This window comes from Salvelinus namaycush, chromosome 8 (genome assembly GCF_016432855.1).
Source record: "Salvelinus namaycush isolate Seneca chromosome 8, SaNama_1.0, whole genome shotgun sequence".
Taxonomy (NCBI): domain Eukaryota; kingdom Metazoa; phylum Chordata; class Actinopteri; order Salmoniformes; family Salmonidae; genus Salvelinus; species Salvelinus namaycush.
In genome coordinates, this window is record NC_052314.1 from 25,072,640 (window position 1) to 25,087,781 (window position 15,142).

At 43.6% G+C, this 15,142-nt stretch overlaps 1 protein-coding gene across 1 annotated transcript; it reads right to left on the minus strand.

Moving 5' to 3' along the window:
* Nucleotides 1-1,200: 1,200 nt before the first annotated feature.
* LOC120052079 (protein Hook homolog 1-like) lies at nucleotides 1,201-13,949 on the minus strand. The gene is made up of 22 exons (XM_038998936.1): nucleotides 13,905-13,949; nucleotides 9,076-9,161; nucleotides 8,779-8,851; nucleotides 8,383-8,433; nucleotides 8,089-8,221; nucleotides 7,298-7,365; nucleotides 6,990-7,052; nucleotides 6,604-6,687; nucleotides 5,279-5,442; nucleotides 5,038-5,178; nucleotides 4,531-4,732; nucleotides 4,198-4,308; nucleotides 3,975-4,065; nucleotides 3,579-3,642; nucleotides 3,363-3,503; nucleotides 3,200-3,287; nucleotides 3,015-3,046; nucleotides 2,683-2,765; nucleotides 2,500-2,600; nucleotides 2,267-2,368; nucleotides 2,034-2,102; nucleotides 1,201-1,891 (listed from the first exon to the last, which is right to left on the minus strand). The coding sequence occupies exons 1-22, from the start codon at nucleotides 13,947-13,949 to the stop codon at nucleotides 1,733-1,735; spliced, it is 2,151 nt and encodes a 716-aa protein (XP_038854864.1). The 3' UTR covers nucleotides 1,201-1,732.
* Between the last annotated feature and the right edge of the window lie 1,193 nt (nucleotides 13,950-15,142).

Here is a 15,142-nt window from a genome sequence, read left to right on the forward strand (position 1 = left end):
GTTATGCTGATTGAGTTCGAATAACAGACTGGAAGCTTCAAAAGGAGGGTGGTGCTTGGAATCATTGTTCTTCCTCTGTCAACCATGGTTACCTGCAAGGAAACACGTGCCATCATCATTGCTTTGCACAAAAAGGGCTTCACAGGCAAGGATGTTGCTGCCAGTAAGATTGCACCTAAATCAACCATTTATTGGATCATCAAGAACTTCATGGAGAGCGGTTCAATTGTTGTGAAGAAGGCTTTAGGGCGCCCAAGAAAGTCCAGCAAGCGCCAGGACCATCTCCTAAAGTTGATTCAGCTGCGGGATCGGGGCACCACCAGTACGGAGCTTGCTCAGGAATGGCAGCAGGCAGGTGTGAGTGCATCTGCACACACAGTGAGGCGAAGACTTTTGGAGGATGGCCTGGTGTCAAGAAGGGCAACAAAGAAGCCACTTCTCTCCAGGAAAAACATCAGGGACAGACTGATATTCTGCAAAAGGTACAGGGATTGGACTGCTGAGGACTTGGGTAAAGTCATTTTCTCTGATGAATCCCCTTTCTGATTGTTTGGGGCATCCGGAAAAAAGCTTGTCCGGAGAAGACAAGGTGAGCGCTACCATCAGCCCTGTGTCATGCCAACAGTAAAGCATCCTGAGACCATTCATGTGTGGGGTTGCTTCTCAGCCAAGGGAGTGGACTCACTCACAATTATGCCTAAGAACACAGCCATGAATAAAGAATGGTACCAACACATCCTCTGAGAGCAACTTCTCCCAACCATCCAGGAACAGTTTGGTGACGAACAATGCCTTTTCCAGCATGATGGAGCACCTTGCCATAAGGCAAAAGTGATAACTAAGTGGCTCGGGGAACAAAACATCAATATTTTGGGTCCATGGCCAGGAAACTCCCCAGACCTTAATCCCATTGAGAACTTGTGGTCAATCCTCAAAAGGCGGGTAGACAAACAAAAACCCACAAATTCTGACAAACTCCAAGCATTGATTATGCAAGAATGGGCTGCCATCAGTCAGGATGTGGCCCAGAAGTTAATTGACAGCATGCCAGGGTGGATTGCAGAGGTCTTGAAAAAGAAGGGTCAACACTGCAAATATTGACTCTTTGCATCAACTTCATGTAATTGTCAATAAATGCCTTTGACACTTATGAAATGCTTGTAATTATACTTCAGTATTCCATAGTAACATCTAACAAAAATATCTAAAGACACTGAAGCAGCAAACTTTGTGAAAATTAATATTTGTGTCATTCTCAAAACTAACACAGGTATATTGTAGGGCTCAGTTAGTGTTATGTGCTAGGCTATGTGCTAAGCTAATAAAGCATGTTGGTAGGGTTGCCAGACCAAACTCATTACCGGAGATTATAAACATCCTAAACTGTAGTGGGGCGTAAAACTGTTACCGTCTGGTGTATCAGTGAGTAGGGAACCTGGTTAGAGTAAGTGCTCATGTTCAAGTCAGTTAGTGCATGCTTGTCCCCTCTCCAGGGACTGAGAACTAATGTGCTTAAGGTCACTTGAGTGTACATTTCTGGAAAGGAGTTAGAGAGGAGCCATTCGTTTGTTTACGTCAGATGTAGGAGATCCCAGTCCTAGAGGGCCGCAGTGTCAGCAGGCCTTTGTTCCAGCCCAGCACTAACAAACCTGATTGAACTAATCATGGTTCAACATTAATAGCAGAAGCCTGTACACACGCTGGCCCACCTCAGTAGTCACCCATCCCAGGTCTACTTAGTGGTGGTGGCAGGCACGCTGACAGAGAGGTTCCTGCGGGCGGCGTTGGTGACCTGGCGCTGCTGGGTCAGGAAGGACTGACCTGGGGGCACCATGGAGGTGGAGCGACCCCCCAGACGGGCCTCGATCGCCAGCTTCTGGAAGCTCAGACTCTGAAGGGGGCGGAAGACATGCAACAGGAATGTTTATTTGAGTTGGAGCAAAAGCTCTGTATAAGTAACATTTGTAAACGGTACATTCCTGTCCTTTATTTTCAAAAGAAAATACGTGTCTATTCTGACTACATGTTCTAACCTTGTTGTACCATGCTGTTACAATCAGCTTCTCTTCATACTCTCTCAGCTTTGCCTGCTCACACTCCCTCTACAGAGAGAGACACAGAGAGAACGAGAGAGACGATCAATACCAGAGGTTGCGAGTGCATTGTGAGGTAAGTACTATGGATCCCCATGTCAATGAGTGCCTCATGGCTAATGGTTAAGGTTAGGGGCCAAAGGTCAGAGCCAGGGGTTAAAGATCAGCGTTACCTCCAGGCTGAGGATCCTCTTGTCTCTGTCCGTCAGCTGGTTCTTTAGAGCCTGGATCTCTGCTGTGGCTGGGTTCAGCTTGGGGTCCAATGCACGGATCACCTACAGCACCGAGACAGATATCATTGGTGGGAGCAGCAGCAAATAGAGGCATGTTCTTTTTCTGCACTTGTTATTTTTTGTCCAGCTGCTAGTTGGATGTGAGAAGAATGAATGAATGATTAAGGAATCACATTGCGTGCTTTCTCCAGGTACATCTTGTATCTCTCCTCCATGGCTCTCATGTCATCATCCTTCTTCTTCAGAGCAGCCATCAGCTCATCCAGTCTCAGAGCTAAGGGACAGACGGACAACACTCACTGGAGTTATTCCGAACTATACCGCCAGTGTTGTGGTCACGCTATGGTTGTACTCACAGGTCTGTGTGTTGTCTGGCTGCAAGTCCTCCAGGAGTTCCTTCTTCTTCATGATCTCATCTTGCGCCTCGTTCAGTTGCACCCTGGATAATAAAACACCTTACTTTACAAATGTCTCTGTCAGGAGGAAGTATGGCTGTGTTTATACAGGCACCCCAATTTTGATAATTTCCCCACTAATTTTGACCAATCACATCAGATCTATTCACACCAGATCTTTTTCAGAGCTGATCTGATTGGTCAAAAGATCAATTAGTGAAAAAAATCAGAATTTGGCTGCCTATGTAAACGCAGCCATAGAGGTCTCACAAAGCAGTATGGACCATACTTACATATGAGCATCCAGTTTCCTCTTCAGGTGAGACTGCAAATAAAGAGCAGTTGTAAGAGAGCGAACACACAGATACTGTTACCTCACAGCTGCTACTGTACATATGAGAGGCAGTATTATGCAATATTTAGGGTTAATGTTTGATATAGCGGTATACTATAAAGTTATATGTCTGGTTGAACTCACGTCATCAGTCTTGGCTCCCTGGCCCTGTAGGGCTTTCTGTAAATCCTCTACCTGCTGCTGCAGCTCAGTGACCCTCTCCATGCTTAACCTGGAAGTACATCAGACACACAAGAAGTACATCACAGTCAAACAGGAAGTAAAAAAACACACACACACAGCTTACCTGTTCTCAGTGTCCAGTTCGGAACGGGTTCTGTGTGCCACCTCTAGCAGTGTCTGTAGTTCAGAGATCTTGTCATTCTCTGATCCCTCCTGCTGCACACGTAACATCTTATTCTCATGCTGGAGCCGGATAAACTTCTCCCTGTATGGACAAGGACACACACAGTTAGTGCAGTCAGTGTCTCACACACAAAACAAACAACTATTAAATGACTACCTGTACTCTACAGGTAGGATCTCAGCAGCAAGGTTATCATGGGTTGGACTACCAGCTGGCATCCCTGCCATCCCTGTGGAGAAACAGAGCAGATCAGTAGCCATGTGTCTGTAGGCTTCAGAGAGACACAGGCGGTGTTCGAAACCATGACGCATCATGGGTAAATTGTGACTGACTGATCTAAAAATAACATTGAGTAGTTATTTTTGAAGCATGGTGATTTGTAGATCAGTCAGTCTCGACTCGCCTTTAAAGTTGTCGGCAATGTCGAACGCGCCAACACTAACGAAAACCAAACCTCAACTACAGTAAATCTGTTTTCCAATCATACACCAATCACCAATTTCCAATCACACACCAGTCAGTCTACATTGTCAATGTGATGGTCCAATGAGCTACCTGCTTGTAGGAGCTGGTCCTGTTGAGCCTGGTTACATCGCAGCTCCTCATTGGTCTCCTTCAGAGAGTCTCGCTCAATGATGATCCTCTGATGACCATCATCATCAGGAGACAAGTCAACAGCATTAGATTATTATTAAAACATTCCTTCCCCTAATGTGTTTGCATGTCAGGGGGACCAGGTAGGTTGGAATAGAAAGTGTTAGGATCCAGTCTGTACCTCTTTCTCCCTCATCACGGCGTCATGTTTCTCTTCAAACTTCTTCTTTTCGTAAGCCAGGTTGTCTGCCCGCCGAGACTCCTCTGACAACTTCCGGTGCAGCTCCTGGACCTGGTAGGAAACAGGAAGTAGATTTAGTAAGCCCCCTGATTGGCTGTTTGCCATTCCAAAATGATGTCTCCTCAGAGACGATTTGCTAAGAAAGGGCAAAAGCTTCACAGAGTTCTGGCATATTGCTTTTCCCAACCCAGTTCTGTCAGACCCACAGGGCAGAAGGGAGGGGACACCTTTAGGAATTATTCTGTTTCTAGTATATTCTCAGGCATGTCTCACCTGTCTCTTGTATGTCTCTAGCTGTGCGCGGGCAGTGTTAGCCTTGCGTAGTTCCTCCTCCAGACTGACAGTGTTGTGCATGTAGGTCATGTTCTTCTCCTCCAGCAGTTTGACTTGTCTTCTCAGATCTCCCAGGTCCTCCAGTTTACGCCTGTATGTCTTCGCTGACGCCTCCAGCTTCACAGCACGGTCCGAACAGCTCCTACACACACACATTTATAATTTATTGCATTTAATTGAATTTATAAAGATAAATAAATAAAACAGGCAAATCGATTAAAGCAAGGACCTAAACAACACATTCTTACTGGTCTTACTGTAGGCCTTCATTGTAAATAAAGAATTTGTTCTCAACTGACTTGCCTAGTTAAATAAAGGTTACATACCCTTACCTCAAACTGACCACTTCCTCTCTCCCACTTATACACATTCCAGGTAGTGATGCACATCTCAGAGGATCTGATGATTACAACTGAAATAAAGGACCTAGAACACCACCAGACACACCTGAGGATATCGAGTTCGTCTTTAAGTGCTCGTGACTCCTCGGCCAGGCTGGTGAGTTCGTCGTTACGATGCTGAACCTCGATCAGCTGCTTCTCCAACTCCTCACAGTGGATACGGTAGTCATCCTTAGCTGCCTCTAGCCTACACACACAGAGAGAGGCATCTGTAAGTGCTGTGATGAATAACTCTTAAGCTTCGTTCCAGTGCGATGTGTTTTCACTGACACATGACACACACACACCTGAAGTTCTCCTCCTGTAGTGTCTCTAGCTGTATCTGTAGCTGGCTGTGTTTCCGTCCGGAGGGCGTGCTCGGGTTATCAAACGAGTCCAGCTGATTGGCTCGGTCCGTCAGCACGTCGTTCTCAGCTAATAGGCTGTTACGCTCCTCCTGAAGGACCGTCACCTGACAAGGGTCAAACTAGGGTCAGAGGTGGGCTGTGTCTCAATCCCAAAATATGAATTAGTAGCGAGAACATTAAGCTCCAACCCCCATTTTTTACAGTTTATCCATTACGGAGGTACCACATGGTCACAGATGCCTGAAGAATGGGGAGAAAGGTAACTAAAAGAGTCTTTGAGAGATGATGTGATAAGCATCAATTAATCTCTAGTGGGAAAGACCCGTTCTCGCCAACTGTTCAAACAAAGCATCATTATTACACCCTGAAAGTACAGTGCGGTGAAGCCACACAACACCTTCAACAACATCAACATGTTGACTAATAGGTTGAAAGGCTGGTTAGTTATTCTCCCTGACACAGTCTCTCCTCTGTTCATTAGTCATGCTTTATGTCAGAGACAATACTTGGGAATAGAAGCTTTGTGTGTGTGTGTGTGTGCATTAAAAAAAATGTAATTCAACCCAGCGTCTTCTCTCCACCTGTTCCCAAACACTACAGATGAACACACCGCGTAGTTTAGATTAGTGATACGTTAGCGACAGAGAGCACGACAGAGAGCACGACAGGGTATAGATATTTTAATCCGCCTCAGCAACCAGCCATGAGGTTTTTTGTCCGCCTTGACGACGAGCAGCCATGTTGACTTACCTCTCTGTGTGTCCTTGAAGAGAGACACTGGTGATCTACTGTAACAACTCAATCTGGAGACACGAGAGGCCCATACAACATGGACTTGACCTAATCAATAACCAGTAGCAGAATTTTGTCCTGTACTATGTTTTCCCCAGCCAGGCAGAGCAGGGTATGGCAGAGAGAGCAGGTAGTGGGAGAGCAGTGGCTTAGTCTGTAAAACCACAGCCCTTCTGCTACACCAGCCACAGACAATAGCCTCTGGCATCACAGCACATAACACAGACCCAGTTTATACAGTACCAGGGTTGTGTGTGTGTCATTGATATTTGGCATCCTCGGCCACGTACATAGGCTTACAGTATGTGACCTTCAGATTGCAAGCCTGCCGTTATGGGCAGCCTAGCTGTGTGGAGGTGAAGGTGCTTTTTGTTTCCTTAAGTGTCCTCGTATGAACAACCTTTGAAATGTATGAATCCTTTGAGGTAATGTGATTTGTGGATTCAAATAAAGTATTTAAAATGTGTGTGTACCTGTACGTCAAGCTCCTGACAGCGCTGGGCTAGCTCCTCCTTTTCTGCCATCAGATCTGCCAGGTCCTCGAGAGCCTTCTTCAACTAGACACACACACACACACACACACCAATACAGCTCTAAAGCCTACTTCAGCAGCTCCAAAGAGAGACGAGCAATATCGCAGTACTAATTAAAGAGTCTAAGACAAGCAGTCAACTATTGAGAGATACGCAAACAACAACAACTATAATAAAGACAACAGCATTCTATTAGATGCCTAGCACAGTGGATCTCCTCTCACCTCTTGTTCCAGGTCCTCCAGTGTCAACATTAGAGATATGAACTGTCAGCAACAACACTATAGACTATTAGAGGCCTAACACAGTGGATCTCCTCCTCTCACCTGTGATTCTACGTCCCCCGGTGGCTCTGCTCCAAACTGGGCCATGTTCTCTTTACTCATCAGCTAACAGAGAGAGAGCGACATGGTACAGGTTTGGTTAGAGCCAACGTCAATCCTACTCATTCACACACCACAAGTGTTCTAAAATGACTTTCTAAAGCCAAAGAGATGTCATGACATGTACTTTAACAACATCACAGTATTGGTAACTGGCTTTAACACAAATGGGCAATTGTAAGATCCTACCGTGCATGACAAACTATTTGAAATCAATCAGAGAGAATGGCCCTGGTCAGGCCAAGCCTTACCTCCTGAAGGGCTGTCATCACCACATGCTGTACGGACTCCTCCAGAGTCATGATGATCTGGATGTACTCTAGAGAGGAAGAGAGAGAGAGAGAGAGAGAGAGAGAGGAAGGAAGGGAAAGAGAGAGGATTACACACTAATATGCGCACATAGTTTCTGTTTTGGGTGCCAGTCTGTTTCAGATTGAGCAGACTCCTTCATCGTTGTCTTGACAAAGCAACAATATAGTGTTGTTGAACTATTTCAGTTCAGCCTCTGTGACTGCACCATGTGCGTGTGTGTGTGTGCGCGTGTGTATGTATACAGCGCATTCGGGAAAGTATTCAGACTTTCCCCACATTTTGTTACGTTACAGCCTTATTCTAAAATGGATTAAATAAAACATTTTCCTCATCAATCTACACACATTACTGTTGATTGGAGTCCACCAGTGGTAAATTCAATTGATTGGACAGGATATAAGGTCCCAGAGTTGACAGCGCATGTCAGAGCAAAGACCAAGCCATGAGGTCAAAGAAATTGTCCGTAGAAAATAAATAGCTGTGCAGTGACGCTCCCCATCCAACCTGACAGAGCTTGAGAGGATCTGCTGAGAAGAATGGGAGAAACTCCCCAAATACATTGTTTTTGTAATAAATTTGAAAAGTCTGAAAACCTATTTTTGCTTTAACATGATGGGGTATTGTGTGTAGATTGAGGGGGAAAAAAACTATTTCACCAATATTAGAGTAAATGTAGAAAAAGTGAAGGGGTCTGAAAACTTTCCGAATACACTGTGTGTAAGCGTAATACCTTGCTTGCGTTCACATTTGACAGCACAGCCCAGTGTGAGCTGCAGCAGTCGTCCCAGTTCTACAGGGTCTGAGTGTTCTGCCACCTTCACCAGGTCAGGCAGGGGAAACTCCTGGATCTGCTGGCTCAGGACCTAGTGACATAGAAAGAGAATATAACAGTTATAAATAGACATTAAACAGTTATTACCTGGACCAGGTCTGGGAGGGAGAAGTCAGATCTGCTGGTTCAGGACCTGGTGACATAGAGAATAGAACCAGACATAAAGGGTTTTAAATCAGTGCTTCTACTGACCTCATTGTAGTAATCCACCATCATCTGAAGGATCTTCTTCAGGTTGTTCATCTGGAGAAAGAAGTTACACACTCATCACTCTACATAAACAAAGTTTACACCTCAAATAATCTCATCACAGTGAGCTATGGAAACATTTAGAGTGAGTCTTCTCTGATCTGGAGAGGATATATCTGACCGGCCAATGGCTGGCTAAAATACTGACAGGGCCAGCAGAGAGCAGTCACACTGGCTTTTAGGTCAGTAGGGGAGGGAAAGAAGGAGGGAGAGGGGAAAGAGGGGTGGAAGCAGAGGAAGGAAGGAAGGATTGCAAGGGAATTAGGGATGGAAGTACAGAGAGAAAGAGGGAGGGGAGAGAAGGGATGGACAGAAAGAGGTAAGTATGGAGTTCAGCACCTTCAGTCTCCAGTTATTCCCAACATCTTCTTTAATGCGACCGAGCCAACTCTCACTGAACCACGCTGGATCTCTGCATTGCACAACACACACACATGCATAAGCATTGGACAAAAAACGGCTACTAAACAACCGTATTCAAATCAGAAAATATCCAACCCCAGAATCTGACTGGGCTTTATACCCGACTCCAGTGTGTTAAATATTCAGCCAGGGTAAGACTGTCAGTATAAATTCATGTCTCTGCAGCCTGGACATATACTGTGAATTGTGTGTATGTGTATGCATGTGCCTCACATCTGATGCAGGGCCTGAGAAATGGCAGCTCCAGTGGTCAGCTCCTCTACAGTCGTACATGGTGCTGCAGTGTTGAAGGTCTGGAGCTGAGGGTGATACAAACAGGGAGAATAGCACAGGTTAGAGTAGAGACCGAGGAGAAGGGGAGACGCTGGGACAGGAATGAGAAAAGGGGGAGGCAGTTGGAGACACTGATATCTATCTCCATTTGCATTCATCGTATAGCATCAAGTTGCAAAGCTGTCGTGAACCATCAAACACATGTCATGGGTGAGCAGATAGAAAACAGACAAACCTTGGTCAGAAAGAGAGAAAGCTTGTGTGTATTGAGACCGAGAGACAGCCCCAGAGAGAGATGCTTCTAAGCTCTGCTACGGTGGATTTGTGAATAATTCACCCTCCAGGACTGTTCTCCATGGTGTCAGATGACCACTAGCCTCAGCTCCCAGGCTTCGCTCACGAGGTGAAAGCCTGTGACAAAGGTTGAGACCTCTAATTGTAATCAGTAATGTAACTTTTGGATTATCCAAACTCAGCAATGTAAACTGGTTACTTTCAGTTACTTTTTGATTACTTTCCCCTTAAGAGGCATTAGAAGAAGACAAAAAGTATCCATCAAGCGCAATGTGTGTGGTCAGACTTACTCAGTTGGAACAAACTCAAAAATGTGCTCCTTTTTTATGCTGAATTTAATTTGAGAAAACAGTGGTGCTGAGTGATTAACATACATTTCGGGGAGTTTTGGTTATTAACAGTTGTGTAGTGGAGGGTATACGCAGCAGGTATACAACGTATACCCACTCAGTAGCCATGCGTGTGTAAAATCACTGGGGGAGCCAAGCCGATTCTGATGGTTGGATTATAATCATTGGCCAGTACAGAGAATTAAGTAAAACCACAAGTCCAAATCCCTATCTCCATCTCCATCCATGGCTAATGGAAAGGCCCCATTTTAGCTAGCTGGCTCGCTAGCCACCGGAGGACAACAACACAACAAGATACAGCAATTCAAGTTTTTCTGTCAATGATGTATGCCCTCAATGGGATTTGATAGGAGTGACGCCAAAATCCAAGCTGGCTTCCCATTACACTTTTTTTGTTGTTCACAGTTGAGCTCGCTCAGTTTAGCTCGGCAACAATGTCATCCTCGTTTGGACCAGACAGATACACGTATCGAGACCGGGGGGCTGTTTCACTGGCTCGGATGCTTTCTACTGTGAGATACATTCAGCCTCTTGCGAATTGAAAGAAAATTATGAAACACAGAGAGACGAAAGATAAAATATTTTAGTTTTTTTTATTGGTCCATTTTTTGGGGAAGCCTGGCTTCCCTTGGCATCCAGCCTATTTTAGTTTCCCATACAATAAAAACAGTGTAATCCATTTGATCAACTTTATTTGTAGATACGATTAGTAATAGAGTTATAGTAAATAATAGAGTTATAGTAAATAATAAAGTCCAGTTACAGCGTCTTTTGACAAAGTAGAAATGAAAAAGATAATAATAAAACCAGCCAGGTGCACAGGTGAAATGATTTGCTGTATTCCTAAACAAAAGCACCAGTGCATGAACAATTGTAAAGGATGAATTGCATAAAGAAATATTTGTATAAAAATATTCATGACAAGATATACAACAGTAATTTGTTGATTGTATCAAACACTGTGTTTTGCTCTTATACGCGTGACTTAACGCATTTATCAATCTCGTCTTCTCTTTATGCTTCGGGTCCAGTCAGAACACAGCTTTCCATAAACAAATCGGTTGCACTGCACACAGTTTATGGGCCTTGTTTCGTGTGCACCTGCCGCATGTTTCGCATAATCTCTCTGAAGCGGTTGCGTGGCATGGTGAAAGTCCACCTCATACCTATCAGACGAAAAAATGACTCCACATCCATGCTCTTTCCGCTGTAGGCACCGCGGACATCCAGTACAAGAGTGCAATAAATGCTTTGAGTTCATCCATAGATATGTCCCACGTACTGTTTCCTTTTCTGTGCGCATGAGCAGTCCAATCTCTGATGTGCTGCAACATCTTCATGTCACATAAACTCGTCACTCTTTTCTACCCTAACCGTGCCACCCTCCCAGACTCCTGTCTCGCCGTGGCAGTTGGGATCACTCTCTCCGTTGGCTCTGTTTTGGTTTTTCTGCGGCGAGGCTCAGGCAGAGGCGGAGGCTCAGTCAACATCAGATGAAGACTCTTCATCGGCAACGTCAATTTCAAGCTCAATATCCGATCCGCCATCCGACTCCAACTCATCAAAATTTTGCAGCATTTACATTGCTGTCAATGCGTCCATTCATTTGGTCCGGATTGCCATTGTGAACTACACACATTGTATGTTACACTCCCAGGGAAAAGTATATACCATTTCCATTCATAATAAAATAATTAGACCGCCCACAACTCTTCATCATCATTACTCTAGTTCTAAATTCAATCACCCTCATCATTCAACTCAGTCACAGTTGAGTTATTTGACAAAAGTAAGTGTCATAGAAACTGCAGAATATGCTCTTTCTGATACTATATAGAAATGAAAATGTTTTACCTGCAAGTGACTGAAGGAGGATTTGATAAAGTGATGCTCCTTTCCCTGCATCTGTCAATTACAAGATGAGCCCATCTCTTCATGTACAATTTGATAACTGATAAACCTAATATTATCACTCATCAGATTATTGTAAATGTAATAGTCTATAGGCTAACTCTTATTATGTGTGAAATTAGTTTCAGTTTAGTTTAGGTGTAGTTTCGATGGGCCAGCGGTGCAAGTTGACTGGCATCATTTGATTCCAGCTCATAAACTTGAATAGCGTCAAAGATATGTTTTAAATTATTCTAAAGGCCTACTGCAACATGTAGCATGTTTTCGCGTCTGTTACAATACATTTGGTTAATAATAGATTCACAGTCAATAAAACAGTCCCATAACAGCTTATTTTTACAAAGTAAAATGTAAAAGAGAATGGTATCAACCTGCATGGCTCGCGGTCAAATTATTTTCTGTAAATAGGCATAACAAACTCATCATTACACTATTATATTTCTAAATTAAAATCAACGTCTTCTCCCTCCTTATCACTCAGTTAGGCCTAATTTAAATAAAATTGTGAGATTAGGTGCACAATTATCTCCCCTTCATCCATTTGTCATTCATTCAGTGAGGAGAGAGAGATGCATTAGCGCCTGACTGGGTACCAAAGTCCTACAGCACATTGTCTTGGCGGGTTAAGTTGGGAATAGGTGTGAAATAAAAGCTGTCCATATCGACAATAGTAAATAGGAGAGAACAGGTGGGTTTCCAAATCAACACAAGTGACCCATTTCCTGATTCCTTCAGCCCCAACACTGACCTAGCTCTCTTCAACCATTCTCTCTGTTGGGTTTTCAGCGGTTAGCTTTGCCCACGGCTAGCTCCGTGTGAACTACAATTCCGACGCTGTGTTTTAACATTTAGAAAGGTAAAAAATGATCACTTGAAAAATGGTTTTCGAAACATACGTTTCATATCAGAAAGAAATAATTATTCAAATAAAAAAAATACACTTACTGTAGCAGATTTGGGGCGGCAGGTAGCCTAGTGGTTAGAGCGTTGGACAAGTAACCGAAAGGTTGCAAGACCGAATCCCCGAGCTGACAAGGTAAAAATCTGTCGTTCTGCCCCTGGACAAGGCAGTTAACCCACTGTTCCTAGGCTGTCATTGAAAATAAGAATTTGTTCTTAACTGACTTGCCTAGTTAAATAAAGGTAAAATAAAAATAAAACTTGCACAGATCCATATGCTGTGTGCCTCTAATTGACAAACTACCCTTCCTGCCCAGTTAGGCTTACACGCAGGTAGCTAATTAACACAGGTGGTCGCCTGTCTTCTGTCAACAACCGATGTAACATGGAGATATGGCCGTGTGGGAACACTAACCATAACCCTATAAAAGGTGTGTAGTTATTGAACCTTTTGTTTTATGAAAAATATAACTTTCTCACTGACATGAAAGATATGTTTCCAAAACCATACCGCAAGAGATGTGTTTAGACCAGCAGATCAACTGATCCAAAATGTATGTTTCGAGATAGAATAGTAGAATACAATTATGGAATTTGGTTGTGCATCAGCATTTTTTCCTCTTGTTATGTCACTGACAGTCACTCAATTAGCCCATGTCACCTAACATTATTTAGATTGGTAAATTAGTTTAGCCAGGTATGTAAACTTGTAGTAATCATGGTTAAATTACCGACTGGGTGGGCCCCCATTGATTTTATTAGTCACCCTCGCTGAGATATCAAATACAAAACTGCAAATTTCTCCCCACACTATGGCAAAATGTGTAGAATTGCAGGAAATGAACTATAAAACTGCACATTTTTCTCTACATCCCATGGCAAAATGTGTAGAACTGCAGGTAATTAACTGAAATACTTTAAATTGTTTCTCTCTGCTGTCAAGAGGGCTGCTAAAATGTTTTGCTTGCAACACCATTTCACTTAGGGCCCCCGAAAAAATAGGACCAGCTGTGTGTGTATGGATGTGGGTAAACAGAGCAGTGAGCCACTGCGGCCAGTCATGATGACTTCAGATTTTTTGTGGCCCCCACCCCCATCAAAGTTGCCCATCCCTGGTTTAGAGCAAGCGTCGTGGCTCTTAAAGCGCACCCTCCCCCTCCCTAGCCTAAAGGTTAGCGTTTATGAATGGGCAAACACTAACCTACCTGCCATAGGTAAACGATACCGTCATCGGTAAAACAGTAGACATTCATGCAATCAGACGCTTTTTAGAGCGCTCTCTGAATGAACAGAGGACATCATTGACATACTTACCCATATAGCAAGGCTCTCACACAACACCACTTTGTCAGTCTCCATTTCTCCGCGTCGGGTATGGCTAGACATGATTGTTCACTGCACCTGTCAACAACAACGCGGTTTCCCTTCCCTCTGCATTTGACCTCACCTGCGGCAATTGGATCTCTAGCGCTAACTGCGTAATGTAGGCATGTTTCCTGGTCACTACGCTGTAAAAGCCCCGTGAGTTTCTACGTGAATAGCCACCGCTTTGACGTTTTCCGTTGAGACGGATCAGGGATTGACGGGATAAATAGCAAGAACGAGGAATGAAACGCCCATGGCACTGAGTTGACTGTAACAGACAGACCAATCAGATTGAATATCTGACTGACTGACAGGTCTGTGGGGATACGATGGAGCCAGTCACATAGCAAAATCAAATGTTTGTTAACCTCAATTATCTGAGATAGTTTCTCTCCCTATTTCAAGATTTCTCCTCGACCTCAACCATAGTAAAAAGAGTCATGTGAGGAATTAACTTTTTAATACAATTTAGTTTGACACAGATAAAATGAGGGAAACTCAGGTGCCTGGTCTCATGGGAAGAAAATTCCCGTCCTCCTTTACCAAACCCAGGGCCGGATTAGGCACTGTTCGCAGACCCAGATTGAGTTAAATCCTGGACTAAAAAGCACTTTCATTTGAGATTCTCTATTAAGCATGCTTAGTCCAGGAGTAGGCTTAATCTTAGTCCAGGAGTAGGCTTAATCTTAGTCCAGGAGTAGGCTTAATCTTAGTCCAGGAGTAGGCTTAATCTTAGTCCAGGAGTAGGCTTAATCTTAGTCCAGGAGTAGGCTTAATCTTAGTCTGGGAAAATAGTATCAATACATGAATAGATAAATGACTGATATTGGCACAAAATGGAGGGAATGTTGGAACATAACTAACAGTTAGCAAAAAGATGTGCACTTAATCCAATATAAATGTATGCATAGAATTTATTACACAAGAGACAAAATTAACAAATTCTACAGAATGGTAAAACTAAAAATGACTCAATAAACCATGCGTTCTGGGAATGCTATAAAGTCCAAAAGTTATGGGCGGAGTTAGAAAGTTGGCTGTCAGAAGGATTACAATGTAAACGTACTTTTAATCCGTCTGTCTGAATATTTCAAGACATGGTATAAGAGGGTGCAGTGAGATACTCATCTTGAAAAAAACGTATAGTTAAAGACTGGAAATCAAACAATCCTCAATCGATAACACAA